The sequence below is a fragment of the Telmatherina bonti genome (genome assembly GCF_933228915.1).
Source record: "Telmatherina bonti genome assembly, chromosome: 12".
In the NCBI taxonomy this organism is placed as follows: domain Eukaryota; kingdom Metazoa; phylum Chordata; class Actinopteri; order Atheriniformes; family Telmatherinidae; genus Telmatherina; species Telmatherina bonti.
The window spans coordinates 22,620,505-22,647,680 of NC_136610.1; the positions used below are offsets into that span (position 1 = coordinate 22,620,505).

At 39.0% G+C, this 27,176-nt stretch overlaps 1 protein-coding gene across 3 annotated transcripts in view; it reads left to right on the top strand.

Moving 5' to 3' along the window:
* The window catches only part of kdrl (kinase insert domain receptor like), a 46,223-nt gene extending 37,227 nt beyond the window's left edge, over positions 1 to 8,996 (top strand). For all 3 annotated transcript variants that reach the window (XM_079249632.1, XM_079249634.1, XM_079249633.1), the window contains exons 26-30: positions 177 to 282; positions 2,059 to 2,183; positions 3,263 to 3,341; positions 3,542 to 3,642; positions 6,769 to 8,996. In XM_079249632.1, the coding sequence (XP_079105758.1) occupies positions 177 to 282; positions 2,059 to 2,183; positions 3,263 to 3,341; positions 3,542 to 3,642; positions 6,769 to 6,952 (595 nt within the window). In that variant the 3' untranslated portion in view covers positions 6,953 to 8,996. The remainder of the gene's footprint in view (positions 1 to 176; positions 283 to 2,058; positions 2,184 to 3,262; positions 3,342 to 3,541; positions 3,643 to 6,768) is intronic.
* The last annotated feature ends 18,180 nt before the right edge of the window (positions 8,997 to 27,176 follow it).

Consider the following 27,176-nt stretch of genomic DNA (forward strand, 5'->3'; position numbering starts at 1 on the left):
TTGGAACAAAGGAGGTCTGTTTATTAAAGATGAAAAAAATAGCAATCCTGAGGTAGCGGTTTGTCTCCGTGACAGTGTAACACATGATACATCAAGTCCAACTGCTCTTGGCGATGTTAATCCACTATGTTGATGTGTCTGCAGTGTGTGCTCAATGGTTTATTCTTCGCTCATAGATATCAGACCATGTTGGATTGCTGGCAGGGTGAGCCACTGCAGCGTCCGACCTTCACTGAGTTGGTGGAAAGGCTGGGAGATCTGCTTCAGGCCAGCGTGCAACAGGTATCACTAATGAAAAAAATGTGTGTTGCTCAAATGTTACATACAGTTATGTGAGTAAGAAAATGCACTTTATTTCCATTATAAGATTTTATGAATCAGGACAAAATAAAAAGTGCAATAAGGCAAACATTGTATAACCTCGACTGAACAGAAACATGTGACGCACTACACCTTCCACCCATTTTCATACCATTTTTATCCAATTTATTGCCAAGTTATCTTTTTTAATCATCACAAATTCTGCCAAAATGCATAAGCGGTGAGCAAAGAACTAAGTACATGTTTCCCAAAGAGTGCCCCAAAGGCTGTTGTGATCTTGGGATATACTTAGTTTGAATCTGCTCATGCTTTGTGGCAGATATCTCAAACCCCAGTCCTCAAGTGCCAGTTTGAATCAAAGGAAACATAAAACCTGCAGGACAGTTGTCCTTGAGGACAAGATTTAATACTGTTTTACTTCTGTTTTCTCTTTTTACTATCTTAGTTGACTTAGTTGACTGTTATTTGTGTGTAGATAATCTGAGGTTGTATTTACATAATTTTAGGGCCTGATTAAGACCAAATATACAAATAAATGAGATCTTTGAATTACAACAGGTTGTACTGTCTTTTTCAAATAACTATAACTCAATGAATTTTAAACTTTATTGGGTGAAAATTAGTTTATTTCTTGAGGATTTCAAGTAACCTCAACATCCATTTCTATACTAATCCAATTAAGGGCTGTAGGGAACTAGAGCCAAAAATAGCAAATATCAGGCAAGAGACAGGGTATGCCCTGGACAGGTTGCCAGTCCATCACAAGACCAACACGGAGAGACAACCAGTCCCTCCTACAGAGAATTTAGAGTGACCAGTTAACCTTGCATGCATGTCTTTGCATGTTAGGTTAATTGGTCAGGCCGTGCATGACAGTGGAAGCATACAGAGAACAGAAACACTCCTTACAGAAAGGCCAAAGTCAAACCTCCACCCAGGCGAGGTTCACACCAGTGACCTTCTTGCTGTGAGGCTGCGGTGCTAACCATCACTCCACTGTGCAGCCCTGAACTTGTTTTTTTTTTTTTTTGTTGGTTTTTTTTTGTTTTTTGTGGCGCAAGTACAGTATCCGAATAGTATCTGCCGGTGGTGCAGAGTGAGTCACAACCACCTGCACATATTCAGCAAGCAGATGATGATAATGGTTTCAATGCAGAAGGGCGCTCATTGTAACTGAGAAGGGAAGCAACGCTCAACACAAACACTCAGCTCCCTTTGAAATAACATAATCAGTCTCGTAAAAGGAACTGCATTTCAAAACACTTGGAGAACAATGTAATTATTAGTGTTAAATGTCACAAACTGTAGATTTAATGTGACTGAATTCTGGTGCAAATGTATGAATCTGAGAGAAAATTATATGAATATACACAATGTCCAAGAGAAGCAATGGCATTTACTCTGTATTGTTAAAACTTGAGTTTCAAAAGCTTTTTTCTTATCTAGTTTGTCCAGTGAAATAATAAGTGGAGAAGCCCCACTTAACGTCACATTAAAACTGCAACTTTTTGCATTACAGACAACAGAGTCTGCTAAAGCCATCCAGTTAGAAAGCTTTTCCAGTGCAGGAAGACTGGTCATGAACTGTACCGCTGCCCGCTCTAACTTCATGATAGAGACTGTGGATTTATTAAGCATGACCTTAGTTTCTTTGGCCGCTCGCCACCACCAGTGGATGTGTACGTTAACATAGCTCACATAGTATCGGCCATAAATCTGCTTCATTTGTTGATGTAGGAGGGCAAACACTACATACCCATCAACACAGCTTTGCTGGCGAAGGTGGGAGAGCAGACAGCCGCAGTGCCTTCGGAGGAGACACCCACACGACCTGTCTCCCACCGTGACTCAGGCGGCACCTGGTGAGACCATTTTTATTGTTCATGTTTAAACAAAACAGACAATTCACTCTTGATCAAGTCTTCCATTGCATGATTGGATGGATGACATTAGGTGCACATATTAGGCAAAATTTTATGTTATCCTGTCAAATATTTGAATCAGTATTTACAAGTTTGGCTAAAGGTTTCCCCCAGTCGATTGACATGTGTTGACTTTGCATGTGCCACCATTAATCTGACTTTTCGTTGTTTATAAAATTTGCCTCAGACATTTCTGTCCCTTATGCTCCCTTTACGCCTCCCTCAGGATGAGGGGTAACAAATCTCAAAATTTTTGTTTCAGAACAAAAATTAGATCAAAATTTATTCTAAAATTTATGTTTGAAAACCAGATTTCTGCAGACGTTGCTTTGCTTCCATTGTGTTGCTCTGAGCTGCTAGCCTGGCTGTAGACTCTTGGTTTCATTGCTGCAAATCTGCAGCATTTCTATGCAAACTTGTCAAAGCATTTAAAGGACATAAATCTCCTTGTCTAGCAAATGTTTAAACCTGTTATAGACACAGAAAAGACCAATTTTGTGCTGAAAAAAAAATGTCCAAAACAAATATTGTTTCTGTTATGTTCTGATTAAACTCAACAGAAGAACATTTAGATCTGATTCGATGACAATAAGAAACCTGCCTGGGGAGAATAGAAAATATACACAATGCTGCTCCTGAGCTTTCAGTGCTGCAGCTTCTGTGATGAATTTCCCCATAAACCACTGAGCCAGCTTTCAGATTTAAGTCCACTTAGAATAATATTTGCTGAGCTGTTGGGTTTTAGCAGGCCTTCCAAGTGTGTTTATTGAGTAGGTGCTGAAAAGCAGCATTGACAGTTACCCCTAAAGCTAAAGTGAGCTGCCATCTTAGCCGCTAAGTGTTGAAATGCAAAGCAAACAGGACGTATTTTCAAAGGACAATGTTATAGACGCTACAAACTGTTGATGTAAGTGATTAGGTTCCTGTGGTTTTGTTGCGGGACTTGACTGTGTTTAATCAAAGGATTTTCTGAACATCTACAAAACATTTTCATTGCTTGAATTTCTTTGTTTTTCCAGGAACATCAAAATCCGCCCCGCTAGTGTGAAAACCTTTGACGAGGTCACCATGGAGAACAGGAGAAATGAGAACCAAGAGGCAAGTTGCTGAACCTGAAACTGACCCAGGAGCATTCTGCCTTATAAAAAAATTTCATCTCTTTTTGCCAATTTTGTTTGTTGTTTTAATTGTGCACTTCATGATCAAGTTCAATTTATTTGTTTGGTCTATGGAGCGTAGAATTAAGAATCAACTTTGTGGATTGAATTAATCACCCTCTGTTTCTTTATCCTCCTTAGGGTCAGTCAGACAGCGGTATGGGTCTATCTTCTGACAACATAAAGACACTGATGAACTTGGAGTCACTGACAGGGCGACCTCTGAGCATCATAGCTCTAGCGTATGTGTATCTTACCTTAGATCAACACTCCACATGCACTACAAGTGACAAATCTACGCAAACATGCAGAAAGATTACAAAGTACCTGCTTGGAAACCATCCTGCTGTGCTGGAATGTAGACACTATAAGTGTCATACCAACGCACAGACAGTTTCTTCTACCTTACAAAGAAGTCAGCTGCTAGTTTTCCCTTTTGTCTAGAGGCTGAAGCACAAAGGGGAAGTGGGAGGAGAAAAGTTTGAGGGTGACAAACTAAAGAACTGACAACAAAAACAGAGGGAAGTTCAGCTGTTTTAAAGAGAAAACACTAAAAACTCTTTGTTTCCTCTTAGAACGGGAAACCTCCCAGACTGATCTAAGCCAAGTATGTTCAGGCTACGAAACCTTTCAAATGACTGACATAGGCCGTTTCTAATCCAGAATACTGCAGATATTTCTTTATGTCTTTAAGATGTGGATTTTGAAAGCACATAAAACGGTTGAAGAGGGGAAAAAAGGCAGAGACAGTATGTTCTCACTTGAGAGGTCAAGTCAAATATGAGGAAGATTTCTGTAAATCTCTCTCTCTTGTGAGGATTTCTATAGCTGTGTGAAGACTTAAATATGAGCTTTATTGCAGCTCAGTGACACGGTTAATTTACAGGGTCAAACCCCTGAACTCAGTAATTACTCTTTAAACCATTTCTCATTCTTCTGCTTCTGCCAGCACAGTTGCAGCTATTAATAATCCAGCAAAGCATTTTGACTGAAAGAGCTCGAACGAAGAGCAGCAGGGAAGTAATTTCGAAATGTTGGTCCGGTCGAAGAGGAAAGAGTGATAACTTCAGAAAACAACATCAATGTGTTGTAAATGACAGGACTGAGCAACCGGAAGGGGGTTGTACTTACGAGGCATGCTTTGCAGAGCTCACAAACCCCTCCAATTAATATACAGCTAACCAAACTCACACCCACGCTCTCACAGTGTCCTTTAGATCTCAGAGCTGAACATTGAGGACTCACTACAGGCCTGCTTGTCCCATCAGGGCCTCCCTTAGCCTTGCACAGCGGATCAGCCCAGGCATCCAGAGAATGATATATACTTCAAGGGGAGGACTTTTCTTGCTGGGCAGACACTCAATCACGACAACCTTTGGACTTAAAAAGGCTTACAAGGGCCTCCCCTGCTGTAGTTCCTTTGAGCAGCAATCCACCTGATGCTCCCCCCCCCACTCCCCTACCCTCACATCTCTCCACCAGAGGGATGACATTTGATTATTGAGATTCTTAGATTCAAAAAAGCTCTAAATCTGCAAATCTGTTACAGTAAAGTGATAGGAACTGGCAACTTACAGTACTGGTAATGTTTGATTGGATAGTCATGGATACCATGGAATATTTTCCTATCCTGTGCCCCATCTGCACCCTTCACCCTCCACTTCACTGTCAAGATAAGACTTAATTATTCTGACGCCCAGTTTAGCATGTAGTTTATTAATCAGGACAACATTCCAGTACAGCAGCGTCTCTTCTTCCTGCTGGGAACCGACCCTTTTAGTTTCAAGAGGCGCTCTTAAAACCCCTAGCAACGTCCGAGATAATAAGACTCAGTTACTCATATTCTGGGAATCCAATGAAGCAGAAAAGCTCAGGATGATTGATTACATCATACATGAATGAGGGACAGTTTATCTGATTGTACAGCTTCACAAGGGGCATTCCTTTAAGGAAAGAGTATCAAAACAGTTCCCCATTGTGAGAGCGATTAAATCAAGCTGGAAAACAAACTGCCTTTCAAAATATGCACAGTTTTGTTTTACACGTCTGCACCGAAGGACCTCATTTTACTCTGAAATACTAAGATTCAAACTTTTCAGAATCAGTTCATAAATCTTGAGTACTTAGTATATGTACTTTAGATAATTTGCAAAAAAGAGACTGTGTGTTTCTGTGTGTTTTGTAAAGTTTGTGTTTCTTTTTTTGTTTGTTTTGTTTTGCACTTAAGACTTCGTGTACTACACTAGTCTGAAATGTGTTAGCTGTCCAGATATGTTTGAATGGACAGAAAAATCCTTCCAAGTCTCGACCAATGCTGGCTGAATAGGCTAAGCTTCGATAAAAAAGTCTTATGCTGTAAAAAAAACAAAAAACAAAAACTACACTTGTACAACTAAACATTGTACATGCACACAAAGAAATTAATTGTTTTCAGGGATTATATGTAGGATGAAACCAGGTTCCAAAATCAAATGGAAAAATACTCAAGGAAACACTTTATTAATTCCCTGAGGAGAAGATATTTATTTAAAAATGATTAATTGTCAGTCACATTGTTCTGTTGGCAAGAGTGACCTCCTGTATCTTTCTCTCTGAGTAATTGAGAAAGCCTCCGAGTGAACACACTGTTGCTTTGTCTTTGTGTCGTTGAGGCTGCGAAGAACTGTCCCTTATGTTCAACAGCTTGTGCAGTATTCTTGTCTAGACGGTCAGCTCTAGTGACTCCAGATCTGTCCCCAGCATAGAGCCATTTCTCTGGATCCTGATTTTTAAAACAAAATGCTGGTGAAAATACATGTGCAGATCTTTTTCTTTACCATGAAGGGTCCAACTTGAAAAGCACTGCAGGACATCCTTTCAGCTTTCCACTAACTTTGTTGTCTTGACCTGTTTGTACAGTCTTAACACAGTGTAAAGACACATGAGAGTCCTGCAGTCATGTTTCAACTAAACACATGGCTGCATCCTCCGTATTCCTGCTGTCTTTGTTAGCGCTTCAACTCATCCATTTTGTTAGCTAATGACATCACATTTCTCGTAAGGAAAGTCAGAAAAAATACTTTGAATTTCCTCCACAGAATGGGTATTGGTTAATTTTCTTCACATATGCTCACTAGTATTCACCTATGTTTGAGTTTTACTTGTATGGTAAGAACTTGTTTCATAGGGGATGAAGTAGGAACTCAGGTTTTGTAGCTTTCCCCCCCAAAAAAACAAAAAACCCCCAGCATGATTCAATTTTTTAAAAAAATATTTAATAGTTTTTCCCCTGAAATGTGTTGAAATGTACTTTTCGGTTGTAAATTCATTTAAACTGTAAGATGTTGCTGTTAATCAGACATGTTTCCTTCATATCTCTGTGTTTTCAGGATGAAGGCTGCGAGCAAGAGTAAAGAGTCTGTACTGAGTGATGCAGAAAAAGAGAAGTTCCCACCAACTGTTCCCCCTTTGGATTTCAGTCTGGATGACTCGGTTCTGGACGCCAGCCTGGAGTGTCATAGTCCACCACCAGACTATGAGTATGTGGTGCGCTACTCCACCCCTCCTGTGTAACCTCCACTGGCAAATCTGAGACTTATGTTGTCATTTATTTTGACTGTTGTCTGCAAGAGGAAAACACAAAGTTAAATGTTTAGAAATCCATCAGTCAAACTACATCTTCAGCCTAACAGAGCATCTGGTGTGCAACAAAGGGAACCTGAAGACTATTGATTCCTTTCCTGGTATCAGATGTGGGCTTACGTTGATGGTCTTTTCAGGTCCGCTGCACCTTCACTGTGATATGTCAAATAGCTGAAAACAGCTCAGGTATTTATTTGATCTACTGTGAAACAAATAGCATCAATTCCAACTTTACCATAAATCTGAAAATTCCTTGGTGATGACAAACAACAAAACCCAGAAAAGGCTTTTTAAATTGGAGATCGATTAATTTTTAATGCTGTTTTAATAGTTATTTTTTAATCTTAGAGATTAAGTGAAAACTGGACAATAATTTGTGATCAATTATTTGAAAAGGGTTAGTCGTTGCAACATTTTGCCCGAGTGGAGGTTTGTGTTTGCTCAAAATACAACTACAAAGCTATTTGTGATCATTTTTCATGGGCTTTTATTTAAAAAAGAGAAAAAAGAAAGAAACAGCTCATCAAACTCAGGTTGACCTACCCTGCGCTAAATTAATGTATTTTTTGTTTTTTTTGTTTTTTTTCTTAGCAAATAACCAGTTAATGTAGGAAACAGGGTTCAGAATTAACATTTTAGCTTGATTCTTCCTCTTGTGCCATTTGGGTGTTGAAAAATGCTGTTTTTGTATATTTTGTCACATATAGATGTAGTCAGAACTGGGGTCCTCCGGTCCTTGAGGGCTGCAGTCCTGCAAGTGCTAGAAGTGTCCTTGCTCCATCACACCTGATTAATACAGTGGTTAATTAGCATGCTACTGGTGCAGAGTTTGATATTAAGCTCTGCATAAGTCAGCTAATTATGTCTGACGTGTGTCAGGTGTGTTGCAGCATGGAAACTCCTAAAACTTGCAAGACTGCAGTCTTTCCAGTTGCCCACCATATATATATATGAACACTTTCACTTGGTCATCCTTTTTATTTAGGCTCATTTTTAAAGTCAACCAAAGTATTTTTCAACTCAGTCCTCCTTTTACCAGGTGTTGAACTCCCATGTTTTAATTCAGGTGTATATTCTGTTTTTGCTGCTGTATTTCTGGATAATTAAATTGTTGGACTCTGCCTCCACAGAATAAAAGTGGAAACTGTTCTCCATCCTTTGTCCGATGCTTGTAAAGGTTGCTGTGAAGCCCTCTGGCTAAGTTAGCACCAATCTTCTCCAGCTCAATGTTACTTTAACGTTAAATTTCTTCATTCTTTTCACTTTTTTTGTAATACAGGGTGCATTGAAGTGCTGTTGAGTAAACGCTTCCATCACACCTGTAAAAGCACGCACACCTCATGTGTATAATGCAGCTAACTTTAATTTGGAAGCCACTAAAAAATGTTTTCAGTGAGTGTCTGCAGTGTGACATGAACCCATGTTTTTTCAAATGTTTTGTTTCTCTGAAGAGAAAATGATTATGCACTGACGTTTTATATCAAGTATTTTTTTTTTGTATTTTAACATATTTTGTTACATGTTGAGGATCACATGTTGCAGAGTTTTTAGATTTTGTGTTTAGCTTATATTTACTTTTATCTATATAGTAGTAAATTAACATTTGCAGTATTATTATCTCATTAAATCATCTGAGTTCTGTGTTCTTTTTATTATTGGTCGTATTTAGTTGAGTCATATGGCCAGAATGCCAAAAGAAATGCAGATTTTATTCACACTTTTGTTGTTTTTCATTGCTTGCTTTGATTTTTGTTGTTTTTGTTCTTAATCTAATGATTCCTTCAGAAGCTTAACCCTCCTAATGTCCTCATGTTCTGTATACACCCTGCCTCCACCACAAAGCGGGTCATTTTGACCCAAAGGACAACAGGAGGGTTAAACCTACATTTTCATGGAATGCAACAAGTTGGTCTTAATAAAAAGTGAAGTACCCAACACCATTAACTTAGCATATAATGAATAAAGATCTATATATTTATACATGAATTGCTGTCTTGGTTCTTTTTTTTTTTTTAATATACAGCCATTTGTCACATGGCAGCATGATGTTAACAGGTCTGCACAAACATTAATGACTCCCACATGACTAAGCTTATTGCATGTGTTGTTTTAATTGATTCCTCCTCTAATACAACAGGGGGTGATTTAGATTACTTTGTAATTAATATCAACATATAAAAAATGAGCTAATTCTTTATAGCTAATTCTATATATATATATATATATATATATATATATATATATATATATATATATATATATATATATATATATATATATATATATATACATATATATATATATATATATGTGTGTGTATGTTAAAACATTCTTAGAAGTAAGAAAAAAAATAAAAAAAATTGTGTACTGTAATTAGATTTGCAGGCATAAAATCTGAACAAACCTATTAATTGCTTTGCAATAAGAATTTAATCCAAATAGACTCACAGAAAAGTACTGAGAAATATTTTCTAATTTTTTCTTTGTTTTCACCACAGAAACGCTCTGATTTATTTAATCTCTTGGAGCCCTTAATAAGTTTTAGACAATTCATAACCTTTTCACTTTCATGCTTTCTTCCCTCCGGACTTAAATCCGTCAACCTCTTCCTTCCCGCTCTCCATCACTCCATCTACCTGTACTTCATCAGCAGGGTATTGGGAGGTGTACACGTTGTGCTGGGTGGTGAGAAAGGCCATCAAGGTGGTCTTGATCGCTGCACCCAGTCTTGGCTCACCTTCAAGTTTTAATTACACGTTGTCATCATCACCCCAAAACACCGACAACTCCTGGACAAGATCTGGGAGAGGGGCCATGCAGTGTACAGTGGATGGGTCTGCTTAGGTGGTCCCTTTCCCAACACTGTGTGGCTACTTCCCTCAATTTTAATTGCAACTAATACATTTCACAATCATTCATTAGCAGGGGGCGGCAGGGGCGATAGGGTCCTCTCATCCCCCTATTTCCAGGGCTTTGCTGGGGGGGAGGGTTCAGGCGGGGGAAGAGTGCCATCTATTAGACCACAGGTGTTGAACTCCAGTTCTCGAGGGCTGGTATCCTGAAGGTTTTTGTTGTCTCCATTCTCCAACACACCTGACCAAAACTTAGAAACAAGTTGACAAGAAGCTGCTGGATGCATATGATTCGAATCAGCTTCGTTGGTGGAGGGAAACAACAAAAACCTGGCGGATACCGGCCTTCGAGGACTGGAGTTTGACACCCCTGCATTAGACCTAGGTCTAGGTTGCCTTGGCTGGAGAAGGGTTCTCGCTGGTCCTATGGGGTTCTGGGTCAGCTGCATCTGTGAGGTGGTGAGGGTGGCCCTGGGAGTGGTGGACGGAAGTTGTTGGGGCCCTAATCGGGGCCTTCCTGTCCTCTGCCCCTCTGGGGCATCTCACATGGGAACGATTGAGAGGCAAGGTGAGGGCACGGTGTGGTAGCTGGTGGATGGGGTTGCAGATGGATGGTGGGTAAGTGGGGAGGGGGGGTATCAGGGTTGGATATGTGGGTGGGTGGGGGGTGAATGGGATGAGGGTGTCTGTGTGGAGGGGTGTGTTGGTGGGTGGGTGGCGTGATGGGGTGGGTTTATGTGTGGTGGGGTGTGCCCGTGTGGGAGGGGTGTGGGTATGGATGGAGGGGGTGAGTGTGTGTGTGTGTGTGTATGTGTGTGTGTGTGTGTGGGGGGGGGGGGGGGGGTGTATATGTGGAGTGGGGTGTGTGAGTGAGGGTGGAGCATGGAAGGGGGGGTTTGTGGATAGGGGAAGGGTTGGAGGGGTGTTTGGTGGGGTATGTGTGGGTGTGTGGTTGTGGAGGGATGGGGCGTTGGGTTGTGGGTGTGTGTGTGTGTGTGGTTTGTGTGTGGGGTGGGGTCTTGGTGGGTGTGGAGGGGTGGGTTGGCGTTTGTGTGACATGGGAGGGGTAGGTGAGTGGAGGTGGGGTGGGGGTGCGTGTCTGATGGGGCATGTGTGTGGATGGGGGGAAGGGTGTATGAATGGGGGTTGGGAGGGTGGGTGCAGGTCGGAGGAGGGAAGGAGGGTGTGTGTGTGTGTGTGTATGTGTGGTTTGGGGGATCTTCTGCCCGGGGGAGCGCAGCTGGTGCACTGGGTTGTGGCCTGGCTGCTGCTAGGTGGCGGTCTGGGGATCCTGGCCTGGGGTGTGGGCTGTGCCGTCTGCCTGTTGGGGCGGGGGGCTGCTTTCGGGCTCTTGGGGCCTTGGGGCCCGCACTGTCTCTGCCCTGGGCGGCCGGTGCTAGATGGGGCCGGCCTGGGCCTGCTGGGGCCTGTTCACCCTGACTGCGGGGGTCTTTGTCTGGGGCCCCTTCTTCGCCACCTCCTGGCTGGATGTGAGGCTGGCTCCGGAGCTGGGGTCTGTGCTTGGGGATGACTGCCGGTTGCCAAGGGCTCTGGGTTCTCCTGGCCTGCCTCTTGCCTATAGGTGGGTGGGGTGACATTGGCATGATCTCTCTTCTCTGAACACGTTCCACTCTGAATGTTCAGTATGTATCACAGTCATTGAGCCATCCTGCAGGTTCATTCATTAGCAGGTAGCTTTCTTTCTGTATTTCTGGTTGAACTTGCTAGTTTTTGGTGCTCCTGACAATTAATGGTTTTGTTCTCTGCAGGGGCCATGAATCTAGAGTTGGCTTGTGTGGGTGTAAATATATGTGTGTTTGTATGTACATGGGTGCATAGGTGGGCATGTATGTGTGTATACACGTATGCATTTATAGCTGTCTCTTGGTTTTTCTTCTATCTGTTCTCTATCTGTCCCTCCTCTATCCTCTCCGGTCTGGTCCGGCAGCATAAACTCGGTTATATGAACAATTATCCAAAACAAATTGAAAAATAAGATAAGACTCCAGAAAATCAAGGGGATCATTATATCTATAGAGCTCCCCTTGGTAAGGTATATTTGCTCAGTACACAGCATCCAGAACACCATTCTGCTTGCTTAAATGCTGAACAAGACAAAAAAAACAAAACTTTTTTTAACCTTTTCCATTAATTGCCTCTAAATTATTCCCCCGGACATTTGTTTATGTTGGAATGTACCATCAGCATTGCGTCTCAGTCCTGCTCGTTGGACTGTAAAAGACTCTCTTCCTTACTGGGACAAGGTGTCGGCAGCCTGTCTGTACTCCAGGACAATGCCCATCTGAATAGGAATGGGAAGGAACTCTTAATCATCATGGTTGCAACCGGAGGGCGCCGCACATGGGGCTTCCTATGGGAGCTCCTGTTACCAGCATAGGGTGTGTCCAAAGGGGCCACATACATGAGACCTGGTGCTTGACAGTCTCTGTCTGTCCTTAAAGCATTTTCTGTTTACGGTAAGGTGAATGCCAAACAGGGAGCACAAACACATGTCAACAGTATCCGATATGGACTATTTCCAGAATATGAAACGAGAACAAACAAGGGAAGGATGGAGGAACGAGAAGCCATGTCATGACTGTCATGTATTTTCTGTCTTATATATTTACACCTACACACAGTGTTTTTCCACACTGTCTAAGGTTTGAAGATTCTTTCGTGTCAAGCAGGTCTACTTCAGTTAAAGCGCTGCAGCTAATTAATTAATTAAATACTTAACAGTACATTTAATGGGTGTGCTTGTTAACGGATGTAAAACATGGCAGTGTCACAACCTCTAAAATTTAATTATAAGGGGACATTCATGTCATTAAACACATATACATCCAAATGTGTAAGCTGAAAACTTACATTTTTTTCAAGCTTTTTTGTAGCTGCATTCTGTAACCTGTTGACCTAGCTGTGTAAATATTACTCCAATCATTGTGCCCCTTCCAATCCCAACAATATGGTGTATGGTACTTTTAAATTTAAACTATTTGCAACTAGAGAGCAATGGCAAAATAAGGAACTATATTTGAGAGGAAATAAAAAGATCTGTAATTGTTGAAAACTGTCCAGGCCAACACTTGATCTGGTAATATCTCGTTTTAAGGCTTGTGGATTAACATCTACAATAATTGAACATACAAAGAAATTTGCAATAATAATAATAAAATTTGCAATGATTTGTCCTCTGGACCCCTGTAGGTATTTCACATCTTGCCCACAGATTTGGAAGCTTTGTAATAACCTTATTATTGCCCCGGCTACTTGTCCAACTCCCACCAAGTGCTTCCTAGGATTGGCTGAATCATCCTGTAATCTTAGAACTGCATGGATAGATTTTTAAAGTCATATGCATGAACTTTAAAAGAAGTAAAACTCGTGATTTGTCACAAAATATTGTTAGTTGTGATTTTCCATTCATATCTTTAAAGCTGGAGACCTTGGTCCATGTTCTACACTGGACTCATGACACAAGAAGCATTTATTGATGCCCAAAAGACCATCTACACTATCTACTACAGATCTACACTATCTGATAGCAATGATCAATCATATTTGTTATTTTTTTAATCTTCTCCAAAAACCTGAACACAACACATGAAATGCAGCTTTCATAAGCAAAAGCAGCAGGAGCAGGAGCTGGAGGTTTCATGCAGAAACAAGAAAAGAAAGACCAGGATGCAATAAAACTATTAAATGTGCTTGAAAATCCTGAAGTTAATACATAGAGACAGTGTGTCATGACTTGCAGCATGAAATAACTGTAAATACAGACAGAAGAAGTGACAGTAATTTATTCAAATTGTTTATCCTATTATTATGTGGCATCAGAATTGTCCTTTTTTGTTTTTAAATTAATTTTTATAGCATGTTCACAAAACTTTTACTATTTGTTCATAATGGTAATTTTTTATGTGTAATTTTAACTTATTTGTTACAAATTATTTAGCTATTTTTATGAAGTGCATCTCATTGGCACAAATGAATCTATATGAACACAGGTTATTAATCAAGCAAGAACCTGATTTGGAGCTTTTCAAATGAAGATTAATGTTTGACAGAAGAAACTGTTTTATGTAAAAAGATTAGTTATCTGCTGATATTTACATACCACATTAACTGCCAATAAGCAAGTGATTTATAACTTTTTAACTGTAATCTGCTTTTTGAATCTACAAGCTGTATTTTGCCTTACTCCACTACCCTTACAGCGATAAGAAATCTCTTTTACAGTAAAGACCTGGCCAAGCAGCCACACAAAATCAAAACTAAGCACAAATATGATACATAATTGAACCAAAAAAACAAAAAGAGAAAAGTGTTCCTGCATTGTGTCCTCTGAATAGAATCAATAACATTTCTCCTTCACTACATTTCCTCTTCATAACCCCAAAATCATCAATAGATACAAGTACATTTTGGAAATTATTCCATTACAAACACTGTTTTATCTAAATGTTTTGGTATTAAAAAGCAACATTTTGGAGGCATGTAGATGGGGATAATGTGTTCTGGGACTTTACCCAACAGAGCTTCATAGACTAATGTAAACCAGTGCTGTTTTCTTCTAAATACTCAGTGATGTCCAGCCAAGTGAATCAAAGAGAATGTAGTGGTGAGAGATTTTGCTTCAGATAGTAAAAATATACATATATGATGAAATGAAGTTTATTTAGGTGGAGCAGCATGCAGGCTTGTGCAGTATTTGCATTGCCATAATAATTTGTTTGTTTGTTTGTTTATTCATTTGTTTCAAACCAAATTCACAATTTGCAAAAACAATTTTACAAAAACAATTTTACAATTTTCTTTTTTTACAATTTTGGTTTGAAAAGGGGGATGGGAGAAGCAATGCTTATTTTAGTCCACCCCCTTCACACACCACGCAGCATAACACAAAACAAAATTACAAAATTTACACAATAATCAACACAGACAAGACAAGACAAGACAATGACAAAGACAGGCCCAACGCACTCCCGACCGCCCCCCGCTCTTCCCGATCACATGACTTCAATACATTTTAACATGTTGTTATCAACCATGTGTTTTACACAGCAAACATAATCAGGTAATACACTTCTAACACATAATACATAGACAGAAATTTGACACTCGGTGCATGTGCCTGGCCATGAAGTTTTCACTGCCTCATCGCCTCCTGGTACTCACTCATTACCTTCCTTTTAAACGTACTTTTAAACAACAAAAGATTTTTACAAGTTTTCATTTCCTCAGATAAGTTGTTCCATAGAGTGACTCCCCTCACAGAAATACACATAGCCTTTAGAGTTGTCCTTACTTTTGTCTGATATAGTTTATGACTTCCTCTCAAATTATATGCATGATGAGCATCTCTATCTTGAAATAAATTTTGAATATTGACAGGCAGAGAATTTGTTGATGCTCTGTACATGATTTGTGCCATTTTATAATTTACCACATCATGTAATTTTAAGTTAAATGTGTTAAGAAAAAGTGGGTTGGTGTGATCATTATATTTAACTTTATGAACAACTCTAATGGCTCTTTTTTGGAGAATGATCAATGGTAACAAATTTGATTTGTAACAATTTCCCCACACTTCGATACAGTAATTTAAATATGACATTATGAAGGAATGGTAAAGGATAAGCAAAGCACTCTGATTCAGTATCAGACTACATCGCTTCATCACACCCACACACTTGGCAACTTTTGAGCGCAAGTAACAGATATGGGGTTTCCAAGACATCTTTTCATCAATAACCACACCTAAAAACACAATTTGCTGTACTCTTTCTATTACTGTATTTTGTATGGTTATTTGTATTGGCATATCCTTTTTCCGGTTACCAAACAGTATAAGCTTCATCTTTTTTACATTCAATGACAGCTTATTTATATTAAACCAGTTTTTTAATTTATACATTTCTTCATTAACATCTTTCAGAAGTTTCTCCAGGTCATGCCCTGAACATAAAATATTTGTATCATCTGCAAAAAGTATAAATTTCATTATTTCAGATATTTTACAAATATCATTAATGTAAAGTAAAAATAGTGTTGGCCCGAGAATAGAGCCCTGAGGCACACCACACTTTATATTCTTACAATTAGATTTATACTGTTCAACCTGGACAAACTGATGCCTGTCCCTCAGATAACTCCCTATCCATCTATGTGGTAGTCCTCTAATGCCATATTTTTCCAATTTATCTAGTAATATGCTATGATCAATGGTATCAAAAGCCTTTTGTAAATCAATAAAAATTCCCATAATAAATTTATTGTTGTCAATATACCTTGTGATTTCCTCCACTAATTCAATTAAGGCAAGTGATGTTGATCGATTTTGTCTAAAACCATATTGGCTATTAGAGAGCAATTTATTTTTTTCAATAAAAGTATGTAATCTTGAATTAAATAGTTTTTCTAGTATTTTTGAAAACTGTGGTAAGAGAGAGACAGGACGGTAGTTTGTAAAGGTGTGTTTATCACCTGCTTTAAATAATGGAACTACTTTTGCAATTTTCATTTGAGAAGGCAATTGTCCATGCTCAAATGATAAGTTGCATATATGTGTAAATGGTTTAACTACAGCCTCTGCAACATTCCTAATTGTTCTCATGTCGATCCCATTAAAATCCTGAGATGTTTTATTACTACATTTTCGTATTGCCTCTAAGACTTCCTTCTCATCAGTAGGGGTGAGGAACATTGAGTTTGTATTTGTTTCTATTAAATTACACACAGGTTCACTATCAGTTGGGATTTTTCCAGCTAGTTCAGGTCCTATATTCACAAAAAAACTATTAAATTTCTCAACAATTTCTCAACAATGAACAGAGAAGTGGTTTCTGCAACTTTTTCTTTGCAGAAAATCTGAAGCATGATGCATTTCTAAAGTAAATTCCAATTTTCATTTTCTTGATGAGAAACAGGTACCTTAAATTCAAGTTTTTAGGTAATATATATATTCTGAGGTGTTAACAGGCGGATGCCCTTTCAATCAATCAATGTATCATCAAACGTAGACATTCTTGGATTATCAAGGTTTTGCAAACAACTTTTTATCAAATAAAAAAAATGTTTATTTATGGGCAGTTAAAACAACCAAATGTTTGGCGGGTGATTATCACAGGGTGTAGTTTACCACTGCTACTGACCCGTAGACGGTTGCTCAACATTTCTATTTTTCTCTGAGATGCTCTTTTTATCCTTATTCGTGATACCAACCTGCTGTTGAATACTGTGCTACTTGAGCTGTTTGTTTTTAGTTTTGTCGCCCCAACTTATTTTTCGACATTTTGAGCCATTTAATTAATTAATTAATTCATTCATTCATTCATTCATTCATTCATTATCCGTTTTGCTTAGTCTTATTGAAGGGTCGCGGGGGAGCTGGAACCATCAAATTAAATATGAGTAAATATTATTTATAAAAAAGTTGATGGCTCACTTTCAAACTCTATTTTTTTTTTTTTTTTATAGTTCATAATATAATGGTTTGTTAGATTTGATCTTTTTTCTTATTTATGTATTTTCTATTTTGCACAGCTTTCCAGCTTTTTACTTTTTCAGGATGAGGTTGTAGCAGGATGGTACATTTTCCACAGCAAAAAAGTGCTGAAATTTCCCGCAAAGTCTGCGAAACCTGTAGAAGTAGGAGGCTGCTTAACGTGAAGCTTGTCATGGATTTAACATGAAATATAATGCAACATAGTGCTGCCTTGGATAAATGAGACCAGGTGTGATTTAAGTTTAATTTTATGTAGTTTGCATCACATATGATCTGCAAACAGTTAATGATTTCCTCTTTTTACCAGTGCACAAAAAACTCTTTTACCCCCCACCCCTCCCTCCTGACTGCACTTCTCCTTGACCACTTCCACAGCTTCCCAAAACAAACAGAGCTGCAAAAACCCTTCATCAATCACTGAAAAAGAGCTGTTAATGAATTAAGGGAGCAACTACAGTTATGGCAAGGGGAAAAAAAAAATCTTATCTTGCAGTTTGATTTGAGGTTTCTTAACGGTTCAAGGAAAAAAAACAGGGACAAAAGTTCCCCCTGACCACATGAACGCCCACACAATGATTTTCCCAGACCCCTGCTCAAGCAGGTGAATGGTGGGCATGCCACATTCACGCCTCTCACCTAAATGCAGAACAATGAGCTGGATTCTTTCCCATTAAGACACCTAACTTTAGTCTATCTTTAATAAGAAAAGCCCAAGGCGAGCCAACAACATGTTGAGCTAAAAAAAAGGAGCTTCTGAGCTTCAGTCAGGAAGAGGAAAAAACAATCAGCTCATCATGATAAAACATAATCTTGTGCTTTAGCTACGAGAATGAAAATGATGAAGGTGCTTCGTTCAGGGGAGAAAAGTTCATGTTTTCCAGAAAAAAACCTTTTAAGAATCAAACTTTTGTTTTTTCTTTTTCTGTTTTCATGACAGTGAAATAAAAGCAAGAAGCAGAGATCATCATTTATAATCAGGCATCACCAACCTCTGTGAATCTCATCATCTGTGGAATAGACAAACATCTGTAAAGAACTGTGTACCAGTTCATCAAATACTCCCAAACATGAATGTTCGCGCAAAACTGCAGCAATCTTTGTAAAAAAAAATAGTTGGGATGCCTCAGTCTGGACCATCTCAAAGTGCAAATGTGGGAGCAGAAAATGTGTTTTCTCTGCCTACAAAACATTTAAGCTGTTGAAAACTAAAAAACAAACTATCTCACTTCTGGGGGACACAAAAGTAACCCTGAGGGCAAAACAGTTTGGGATTTCATTCATGACCGATTTATGGAAACTTCAGCCACATTATTGCAGGCTATTGGACGTAGTACAGCACGGATGAAAAGGAAAAAAAGTCTGCCAGCCGCCGCACATTTACAATATGCTCAAGGCAGCAAACATGAAGGTCTGGTGTTCCACATTTTGACTCAACCAACAATACAGTTCACTAAACAGTGCCACAGAGCAGCCAACAGGATGGCCAACAGAAGCACCACAACTGCAGAGAAGGGATTACCATCACAGACATGCATCTGAACAACAAAACAACCCCATCGTGTTTGCATTAATTATGCCACTATGATGGCAGCATTTTTCCCAGGCCCTGCTGGAACATGAACACTCTGTTCACCCCTTACCTCCTGCCAGGGAGGGAAACAATGGACTGGTTACTTTTCACTGTTGTTTGTTGATGGAAGGCTGTGGTTGAAAGTTCAGAATCAGACATTTATGTAGTTGTCGTAATTCTTTTCTTTTTAGATTTTGCCTAAACTATTACAATGAAGCTGGAGACTTATCTACTCGTATCTCTTTCAAATAATTTTTAATCTGATTTAAAAAGTTATTTAAATGTGTTATGCTCTGGTCTTATCTCATTTAAATAACTTTTACTGTTCTCTATCAGTAAGCAGAGGAGAGACACAAAGTATGAATGAAACAAACATTGTGATGTTTTTCTGCTTCTGTGTAAGTCTGTCTGGTAAACAACATGCCTTCAAGATGCTATGAGATAAACAATTAAATAACAAGCTATATTTACTAGTTTCTTTATTGTTCTTAGTAATTCACAACACATGAGTTATCCAACAAGGATAAACTCTGCTTTGTGCAGCATCACAGGGTCTGGTGAAACATTTCCCCCAGAGCTACATCAGTTTAGAAAAGTCTGGACATTTTCTTTATTTTCTCTAAATGTTATTTATTTTTGCTCAACTTAAATGCATGAACAGTCAAAACCTCCAAAGCATTGATCCTAACAACAAATGGTCATGTAAAGGAACTTCTGCCATTGATGAACCAGACAGCTGGGCCTCCTTTATTTAATCAAAAACACTTGCACTGTAGTTTGTTTTGTCTTTCTTTTGATTTGATTTACTGGCAACACCAAACAACATAGAATATTTCCAGTTAACATGTTGAATTTTTCTACATTTATAATCTTTGTAACCTAAGAAGTGACTTCTGCCTCACAGAGCACAGTATGTTTACAGAAAACTGTTTTATCTGGTTGCTTTGTGGCTAAAAGTTTATCATACAGAACTCTTAATAGCTGGTGGAATATATAACACAACAAAAATGTAAGAGTGGGAAGAAGAAAGCATATTTCTGTGTAATTGTCGAACAGTTGCTTTGGCAAGGACAGCTTATAAACAGCGATATTTATCACAGTCCTGTCAACATGTATTCACTCATATGCTGAACAAATCAGCCCAACTCTCGAATATGACTGGTGTTTGCTGAATTCTTCACACATGTGGAGAGGACGAACCCAGTACCAGAGCCAGAGTGTCAAACGTGTAAGCACTTAGTCTAAAAATAGCAGCAGATGGTCCCGTTTTACCTTCTTTCCTGCAGAAACCTGTGGTTAGTAGCATCAATGAATTCTTACGCTGCTTCACCACTGGCTGTCTTTGATCTGCTGCTCTCTGCTGAGCTCAGGGAAAGGCAATGTTTTGTGTAATCCAGTAAACATCAGCACTGGACAATTTGTTGACCCTCAACATGACAAAACTTTAGGAACTCATCAATATGCTTGGAGACATGAATGCCCCTCAGTCAAACTGGTCGAGGAATCAGAAGCATCTGCTGCTTGAAAACCGAGTAGACCAGCAGATATTCTCTAGAAGGTGGAAATTGATTGTTGTAGCAATGCAGTTAGTTTTGATGCTGTAAAACATCAGATAAGTCAGAATCTACTTTTCAAAGCACTTCATTGCTTAATTACTTTGTTATATATTTTTCATGTAAAGACCATCAGTTAAATATACCACGGAGACAAATGTTTAAAGAAAATTCACAAAACTGTTTAATCAAATTGATTTTTACATTATTTTATCTAAAAAGATGAGAACCCACAAGAAATATCTATCTATCTATCTATCTATCTATCTATCTATCTATCTATCTATCTGTTTTTGAGAGCACAAACCTGGTGATTTTATCTCCACGTCCACAAAGCACATGGGCAACTCTACAGCACCATCATGTGTCCACATGTAGTTTGTGCACAAACAGGTGTTTTACTGGCTCAGTGGAGACTTGAAGTGTTGCATGAGAAAGAAACGAGCCCCAGTTTTAGCCTGAATCTGAATATAATTGATAACAGAACTCCAGCACAATTTCATGACTGTTATCATAATATACATTCTGACATAATGAATCACAGCTGCACTGATATTGTTTGAAATGTTCACTCAGAATCTCAGTCAGCCATTCTTGAAAACACACCACCTATCAGATAAGCAACCGACTGTAAAATAGTTTGGGATTTTTTTCATGTATGAGAATTTAAATCTTGTGAGGTGAGTGTGCCAAAGAAAACATGATTATATAATCATGAATATTATGAGAAATTCCAGCCTAAAACAACAATTTTGTTTAGAAAAGATTAGACGTTTGGGCAATATTTGTCTTTTCTGTTATTGTTTATGTTAATATTATTATTGTTGGAACCAGTGTCATTGGGTGGATAGTGGCTGCCTCTGACTGAGAGAGAAGTTCATAAAAGGCTAGAGGTGTGTAGAGGGTCCCAGGTGAAGCTGGCAATGAGGTGAGCCTCATGCTGAGAGTGAGCTTGTGTGGCAACACAAGATTTTAATGGAAATGCATTGAATTGTTGCTGCTTGGCATGTAGAATGAGATCCAAAGTTGCAACTTAAGACAGACTAACTATTCTCCTTTTATATGTCTGTTTTGTTTGTTGCTTTGTTTGTTTTGGTCTTCTCCCATAAAATTTACCTGGTTGTCATATAGACTTTACTTCCTGAAACCTGGTTTATGGAGTTTGTGTCACAAGTGAGATTTGCAGTGATAATGCACTGGTGGTTTGATGTCCCGTTTCTGGGTTGTCTTTCAGGTATTCTTGTCATGCTGCGGACATTAGGAGTGTATGACGAGCTTGGGTGGAGTTGATGAGGAATTTATTGAAGTCTGTGTTAATAAAATGTTCCTTTTTTTGTTTACAAATGAAGTCCCACCTCCTACAATCAGAAATACAAATAACACAATACAAATAAAAAGCCCTCAATCCTTAAGTGAAGAATCACAACAAACTTGGTGTGGGTTTGGAGGGGAGGTAAATAGTCCCTGATAAAGTGGATCAGAAGTGACCAACCAAGGCTTGGCACTGCCTCTATCTGCAACATCTCAGGATCTCTGAGAATACATCTAGTTGTGTGATTTGTGGTGTTGAGGGATCAGGCCGCCCCATCAGCAATATACTGATACTGACTGTATATGGATCTGCAAAATCTGATGATGTAGAGGTTTCAGGTTTCTGATCCTCTCCAGTTCAGTGAATATTGTTCGTAATACGTCCTCTGTGATGGTCTGAGAACTCAGTGTGCAGAGCAGACTAGATAGAGGGGATATTGTGTTCCCAGGAACAACCAAAGTGCGGTGCTTGAGGAGGATTAAACCGGGAGAGCTTGGACTGCAGATGGGGTGAGAGCATTGAACATTTCCCTGAGTTTAGAGCTACCACCCTTGAAGTTTGTCTCTTGGTCAGATGAAAGTTCAAAGGGTTTCCCTCTTCTGGCAATGAACCAATGACATGCCATCAGAAATAAATTGCTATCCTGGCAAATAGATGTCCAATTCTGATTATGTCCGGCCCCAAAACAGTCGACACCAATAGAGCGGAACACTGGTTGATGCAGTTGTAAACAGGAAAGTCATCAATTTTAGGAGTAACTGGATTACTGGATTACAAGACGAATCTGGAAAGCTCTGCACGGCGAAAACTATCTCTGTTCCAGGATGGGAAAGTTTGCTTTCATAGTCCTGAATGATCTCTCCATGATGATGGATCCAGCAAGGTCAAGTGGAGGGTCTCTTGGCATCTTCGTAGTCACCCTCCGACACAGATCAGCTGAGTTTCTATGTCATATTCTAGGTTAAGGTGAGTAATCTGCTGCTTGTTGGCATCGCCTCTGTAAGAAGACTAAATTCCTCAGAGACACGGTCTCTGCACTTCCCTGAAGAGGAACAGTTCTCCTTGCTTGAAGTCATCTGTTGTTTGAACTCTCAGCTGCTCCATAAAGGACTTGGACAGAAGCATCCAGTATTGTTTCAAAGTCCTTGAAGGTGCTTGGATCTGGCAGACATGTTAGAGCAGGATTCACAGAGATATGTCAACAGAAATCAAACCAACATACTTCAGCAGGGTCATGACATGAGGAGACATTGGAACAGTTTGGCCTGGGCGATTCCTCACAGAATCCCTGGTTCCAACGATTTGAGCTAAGCATCTGTGAAAGAGTCAGTCTTCAAGTTATGTCATCTGCAGGATTGTTTCTGGAAGTACCGCCACACACTTGCATCTGTCATCTCCTGGATGTCTGAAACTCTGGCACCAACAGTTATCTGACAACAGCAGTTTATGCAGCCAGTTTAGGACTGTGGTGGAATCCTTCTGAAGGCTGGTGCCAGAGACACAGATGGTGAGCTCCCTTAGAACACGGTCGAGCTCAGCACCAATGTTAGGAGCACGATGTTTCGGCCTGGAGATGGATTCCTGATGAACTGGAGCTACTCTGCAGCATGCTGCAAGAATTTCCACTTGAATGTTTCCTATTTGTTTTACTGAACGCAGACACACAACGACACCATATGCCCTTTCTGGAGGCATAGAAGAGGGTAGAAATTTTTTTTTAGTTTTCACAAAATCAGATATAAATGTCTTCATCTGGACTAGAGGATAAGATTTGTTAGAATTAATACTTTACATCGAGGATGGCCAACTGTGGTTCTCAAGAACCACAGTTATGCAAGTGTTGGGAGTTTTGCTGCTGGTGAGATCTGGAATGGACTACAAAGCAAGACAAGTTTAGTTGTATAGCACTTTTCATGTACAAGACAGTGCAAAGTGCTTTACATAAAACATTAAAAGCATTGCAGATGCGGTGCAGAAGCTTAAAAAGACAACAACAAATAGCAAAAATCACAAAAAAAAAGTCGAAATTAAATATTACATAGTTGAAATGTCCTGCCTTGAGGGCAACATCTTTTCCAAGGCTGTCCTGTATTTATAAACAGAAAAGCATAAAATCCCTGCCTGGAGACATTACAAAGAAACAACAGAGAAAGAAGACGATGGCCATGCAAGACTGACCAGCCTGCATCTCCGACCTGTTACAGAGGACACAAAAGATGCTGCAGTTACAGTATTGTGTTGCAAAATTTAAGATGTTTTTTTTCTGAAGATAAGGAAAAAATTTTAGTCCAGACACATTTCATCACATAAAATCTTTAATGTTAATTTTTCAAAGTGTTGAAAGAAAATCAGAAAAAAAAGTAACAATATCCAACAACTACACTAACTAATAAATAAAGGTTTAATAACAAATGAAAAGAAGTTCATGAGGTTTAATGTGTTTTTTTTAAAAAATGAACTCCCAACTTTTCCCATTTGTAATGTACAGTGATGTCTGAAATCATCCAGATGGCCAGTTTAGTCTGATGCAAGATAATCCACCAAAATAATACGAAATCAGTCTTTTTTCCACTTGGTTTTAGCAAAGTTTACAGAGCAGTGAGATCATTTATCAAAACAACAAACAAAATCCAACAACCCTTTTAAATTGGGGTCTCTATGAATTAGTAGTCAAATCAGAATATACAAAGATCAGATAAATGCAGATGATTGTGTCAGGAAGAGCAGTGTAAAATGGATGCCAAGTTAACATGCAAATCAGTGCCATGTATACATCGTCTCCATCTCTATGTCTTGAAGATATTCATCAATGTTTGATTATACAATCATTGTGAACCTCTTTGCAGACCTTGAACAAGGCCACAAGCTGTCACTGCAGAAATTGTTAGAAATCATACACTCTCAAAAATAGAGGTACAAGATAAGGACATTTCTGTACCTATAGGTACATTTTAAAGAAATGTTCTCTCAAAAGTACAATACTGGTCTTTAAGAGACCAGAAGCACACCTTCAGAGTACGAAAAAGGGTTCAAAGTGACATAAAGTACAAATTTGTACCATTTCGACCATAAGGGTACCTGCAGCATTGAAAAATGTAATGTTAATGGCTGTAATGTTACAAACTAGAGCAGAGTTGAGTGATGACAGTAGTACTACTTAACAGTCATTTACTACACCAGACAATGAAGGTCAGATGCTGCAAACTAAGTGTATGTCTGGTCAGTATTTTGAGTTTTTGAAGATTATTTCTAGATTAAAGATAAGATAATATTGCTAAGTTGCATGGACCAGGCCTAATGCTGTGGAAAACATAAAAAAAACATAACTTGATAAGGTAAGGTTGAACTTGATAAGGTACAAAAATAGACCAGAACTGAAGGGTACAGAAATGTCTTTCAAAAGAGTACACCCCCAGCGACAAGCATTTGTACCTTTTTAGGTACAAGCTGGTACCTCTATTTTTGAGTGTGTAGCATACTCCACAGCTTTTAGTCCTTGTATTAATTCCTCTCCTGCTCTTTTTTTCTTGTTCTTTCCCTCGCTCTGTAAATATTTCCTTTTTAGGTTATGTAGTCCCTTTGTTGTGCTCTAAGTAGCCTGTGCATTGTTCCTCTTAAGTTCAGCAGATACACTTCTTAGCCATTAGCTGGCAAAGTGTTGTGTTTGTTCTCAAATCTGAATAGTTTTATGATCATGATGACGATGATGATGATGATGATTATGATTATTATTATTATTATTATTATTATTATTATTATTATTATTATTATTATTATTATTTGTTGAGGCTTGCTTCTTCAGGTAAAAGAAGGAAGCCTTGTGAAAAGTCACTCAGACTTGCGCTTTTGACTGTAGTTCTGAAAATGTCCACAAGAGAGCAGCACTCAGTCTGAATTGTGACAAATCCCGAAACAGCCCAATGTACAACTCTCATGGACCCACACAGAGTTTTGATGGGAAGATGTAAGAAAGATCACGGATTTAGTTACTAGGGGCATATTTAGACATATTAATGTATTGATTATCTGTTAAGGGAAAAAGAAACAATCACTTTCTCTTTCAAAATATCAAAAACCTGCTGATTACAGTTTCTATAATAATTTAGAAAAAAGACACAAGTGGACTGCACAATATTGATCTTTTCGTTATTTTATTTATTTGTGTGTGTGTGTGTGTGTGTGTGTGTGTGTATCTTAGAATAAAGTATATTTGTTGGCAAGTCATGAGTCCAGAACTGAGAAAATTGATAGCTGATTTTGTAAAGCTTTTGCTGCAAACACGTCAAGAAAAAGACCAGAATATTTCTTTAACAAAAAACAGCCAGGACACTAGAAATTAGTGTGCAAAGCAACTTTATAAAACTGTCTTATAATGAATTTGTGGGAGATTAACAGATGCTTTAGAGACTTATTTATTTGGGCCTGGAATTCATCTTTTCTTTTTTGGGTTAGTTTTTTATATTTGACCTTTTTTATGTCTAAATGATTAAATATATTCCCTTAAACACGCACAACCTGGAGCTGAACACCGGCTTGTAAAGTCAGAATAAGAAAGTTGGGCGACATCAGTATGATGTGTGACAGGCCGGTGTTTGCCTCTGAAGGGGGTTGGAGTTTCCTTGTAACCGGAATTAGCTGTGAAGTGCGACCTTGAGGTGTAAACGGAATGCGAAAGCTCCGGCTTGCTTCAAGAAAAAGTCTCTCCTACTTTGCACTTCGTTTGCAAGAGAATAACTCAGCAAATAAGTCGGAATTTACGTGCAAAGCGTGGTTACAAAACCTTGAATTCTCACAGGAATGGCATTTGCATTTAGGAGAATTTTAAATATGTTAGATCCACCGTGTTTAATATGAAGGGGCGAAATCAAATAAAGACTAAAAAAAAAATGACTTAATCACTCTAATATTAAACAATTATCTCTAGAAATTAATTTCTTATTAAAGTCAAGTATTTCAGTGCTAGACATGTAAGTGTGCGTCACAACGCACAGGCCTCCAGTCTCACAGTATGTGGACGTGCAGTTTGGTTTATTGTCGGTTTGTGCAGCTGATAGGCCGTGGTGAAAATTTATTATTCATGCAGGGGAGGATTCATGCTCAGGATAGGTCCACTGTTAGGTGATGACGCGCTTCAGGACAGGCGCAAGCTACAGCTGAGCTGGCAGCAACGATCCCTCTCATTAGGATGCAAATCCAGAAGAGCTGATGAGCTGGCTGACACCAGGCAGGCCGTAGTATACCTTCAGCCTCTTGTCAACAGAGGCACATCATGTGAGGCCGGAGACAAACTGGGACTAACACCGCCTTTCACTTTGGAAACTCATTTGGACGACTATAATCAGCAAAGGGATCGTTTTT